The sequence below is a fragment of the Triticum dicoccoides genome, chromosome 3B, assembly GCF_002162155.2.
Source record: "Triticum dicoccoides isolate Atlit2015 ecotype Zavitan chromosome 3B, WEW_v2.0, whole genome shotgun sequence".
Lineage (NCBI taxonomy): Eukaryota > Viridiplantae > Streptophyta > Magnoliopsida > Poales > Poaceae > Triticum > Triticum dicoccoides.
The window spans coordinates 5,888,524-5,891,916 of NC_041385.1; the positions used below are offsets into that span (position 1 = coordinate 5,888,524).

A 3,393-nucleotide genomic window follows, 5' to 3' on the forward strand; every position below is an offset into this window, starting at 1 on the left:
GGCTGATGTTGTGTACAAATTGGTTGCTTTCTTGCAGCTACGGAAGGGGTTGACGAGACCGAGGGATCGTCTCTGCGTGAATCACCTCATCAACAGGCTGAAGGGCAAGTGTGTTGACCTCCGGTGGTCTGGATAGAGGGACTACATCGGCAGGCGCGCCGCTCTCATCATGGTGCCAGGACCGAGCCATGTGATCGTACCTGCGACTGGCGCTGCATCGCTGTATAGGGCCTTCGTGCCCTGTATCTTTCTTTCTCGCATTTGAACCTCCTGTACCTGCTTTTGTTGCCTTTGGTACTTTGTAAGGGCCTCATCTTTAAGGCCGGGCAAGCGCCTCTGCTCTAAAAAAAGTGTTGCATATTGTTAAACCAAATTGTACTGTATTTTACTGGCAAGTTAAATTAATACAACGGCATTCAGATTATCATAAACTTTTATGAGAGATAAAGCACTTGATGGGTTCAGAATCTGTTTGTGAGGTTTATAAAGAAAAGATTTAACAGTCAGTGAATCCATCGGTATTTTGTAGTCACAGCCATTAGTATAGTAGTATAATAACACCCCAAACTTCCAGGCAATACATTCAGAACTCAAAAATTGTGCCATAGAGTTCACAAAGTGGCCGACCAATATAATTCACACAAAGAGCCAAGCAATTGCAACAACCAGCACAGATAGCTGCTGCTTCTTCTTATTTTTGAAAAGCATATATCAAACAAAACACACGGGCAGCTAGCATGTCAATGCATGCACAAGCACACACACAACCAGCCAAGCTGTTTCTTGGTTCAGATACATGGCAAACATTCTCAAATAAGTCACACCCAGAAGCAACTAGCCTAGGCATATGCTGCTGTTACAATTCCATTACACACACACGCATAGCGAGCGTTCATCAAAGCCACACACACAAATGCAGACTGGTGGATGCACGCTGGACGAGTCCATAGCAAAAAGCCGCTCCAATCTCAAACCACACGCACGCGCACGGGCCAGGTCTATGTAGGCAGGCACAAAGCCACAAACCTGTCCCTCTCTTATTTGAAATCCATAATATAATAAACAGTGAGAGCCACCATAAGCTCACACCTAATAAGGCTAATACCAATCCAGACGTAGGCACACAGAGCAAACCAGACGCATGATCCAGCAGCAGCGTCCATCACTTTCACGTAGCGACTGAGGAAACACCACAGTGCAGAGCTCACCTAGGCAATGTGAGAGAAGGAGAAACGAGATGGTCAGTAACTGAATGCAATCAGGAGCAGTGGCAAATGGACTCACAAGTCATTTGCATGTATAATTAGTACCTGAGGACAGAGACCCTGGGCAGCTTCTCCTTGTAGTAGCGCGAGTGGACCGGCGCCTCGAAGTGGTCGGGGCGGTGGTCGGCGTCCCACTCCAGAGCATCCCACACGTCCTTCTCGATCTCGACAGTCGGCTTCTTGTCGCCTTGGCCCCGCGCCCCCACGGATGGCAGCCGACACAGGCTCCAGCATCCCCTGATCTTGATGCTCTCGAGCATCGGGGTCACCATCTTGACCTCGCATATGTTCTGCAGCTTCGGGAGGTCGTGCAGGTGGATAGTTGTCAGCTTCGGGAATAGTACACCGCAGGTAGTTATTTCTTCAGGGTACATTTTGTCTAGTACGAAGATGTGGCTGAGGTGACTACAGTGGATGATGTGGAGGGTCTCCAAGCTGGGGAAGGAGGAGACCCACAGCGGGAGCACAAACTGGAGGCTGGGGCATGAGCGCAGCTGAAGGTGTTGTAAATATTTGAAGGATACGGTCTCACCATATGGATTAAAGCGTGAACCTTTACTCACAATCCCGCGGGCCATTAGGAGATCTGACACCCATAAGGTCTCCAATGCAGTAAACTCGAATGAATTCTCAGGGAAGACGGTATCCACTTTTGGGCACCTCTCCACGCAGCACCACCTAAGCTTCATCCACGATTTGTATTCAGGAATAATTCAGGGGCGAAACTGGGCCTGGGGCAACTGGGGCTGTAGCCCCAGGCGTGGCCCAACTAGCCCTTATACATATAGCAACAAATATTTGAGAATTTGGGATACGAGATGATTAGCCCCAGGCTTCACGTAGATGTGGATCGATTAGAACAGAAAATCATTCGCCAGAAAATCTATCGATCAGAACACGTTGACGCTTAGATCTGTCCCTCGTTCGTCAAAAAAAAAAAAATCCCTCTCCCAATCGGCAACGGAGAAACCCTCGCCTCTCTCAGACGGAGCGCCGCTGCGCGGTCGAGCCGCCGCCGTCGTCAGTCATCAAGCCGCGATTCCCGGCCGCGCCTGCTGCCGGATCTGGCGTCCTGACCACCTGCCTCTCCTAGTCTCCTTCTTCTGATCTTCTCTGAACTATTGCGAAACTACAGTGCACGCACAGGTAATAAGTAATATGTAACTCTGTATCATCTAATTCTTTTCCCTGGTTTCTTTATATCAGGCAAACTCAGTGAATTAGTGGTGTTAAATTATATTGCTTAGTCAGATTTATTTCATTGTCATAAGGAGATTAGAAATCCAAGATGAAGAGGCCCCGCACAATTGAAGCATTGATGATATTAAGATTATACAGTGCTATCAAAAAATGAGGAAACACAAGGGGCTACTACCTCGTGCACCTCGTGTTAATGTTATAATGTTTTTTTTTTTTGCAAAATTTCATATGAACAATTGATTTATTCTATGTCCACTGTATTGATTTTAAATACATCATTTTATGTTTGCAGATCCAGGTCCTTCTACTATTGTGGGTGAAGAAACGATGACCTTGAATTAAGCAAGTCTCCACTAGTTTGGTACCAAACCATTTTTGCAATGATGCACTATGTTAAACTATTTATTTAATGAAATTTCCTCTCATGATAATAATGAATTTATATTTTGTTTTGAATGTGATTTTTTGGCATCACTAGTAGAAAACCACCCATTAGTCCCGGTTCGTAAGGGCCTTTAGTCCTGGTTCACGAACCGGGACTAATGGGTCGTTAATAATGCCACCAGCCATTAGTCCCGGTTCAAACACGAACCGGGACCAATGTGGCTCCACGTGGCTCTGTGCACCGAGCCCAGTCAGAGGGCCTTTGGTCCCGGTTGGTGGCTCCAACCAGGACCAAAAGTCATTTTTTTTAAGAAAGTGGCTGCTTTAGGGGTTTTTGGGTTTATTTTTAGGTTGTTATTATAGCTAGCTAATAGAGAAAAGTGTCCTCTCTTATCTTCGTCCTTGGTTTATCAACGCTGCTGCTATGTCATTGCACCCGCAGATATGACATGGCTCATGCATGCTTTGCATCATACATCATCATATATATGTATATAATAAAGTCCTACTAATCATGCATCATCATACTACTTCTACTCGTTAT

At 46.1% G+C, this 3,393-nt stretch overlaps 1 protein-coding gene across 1 annotated transcript; it reads right to left on the reverse strand.

Annotated features, from left to right (window-relative positions):
• Positions 1–738: 738 nt before the first annotated feature.
• On the reverse strand, positions 739–1,719 carry LOC119280431. The gene is made up of 2 exons (XM_037561280.1): positions 1,311–1,719; positions 739–1,208 (listed from the first exon to the last, which is right to left on the reverse strand). The coding sequence occupies exons 1-2, from the start codon at positions 1,637–1,639 to the stop codon at positions 1,205–1,207; spliced, it is 333 nt and encodes a 110-aa protein (XP_037417177.1). The 5' UTR covers positions 1,640–1,719; the 3' UTR covers positions 739–1,204.
• Positions 1,720–3,393: the final 1,674 nt, after the last annotated feature.

What these genes read in the sequence shown, in the direction of transcription:
- LOC119280431 (XM_037561280.1), bottom strand. Translation starts at nt 1,639, where the DNA reads ATGTACCCTGAAGAAATAACTACCTGCGGTGTACTATTCCCGAAGCTG.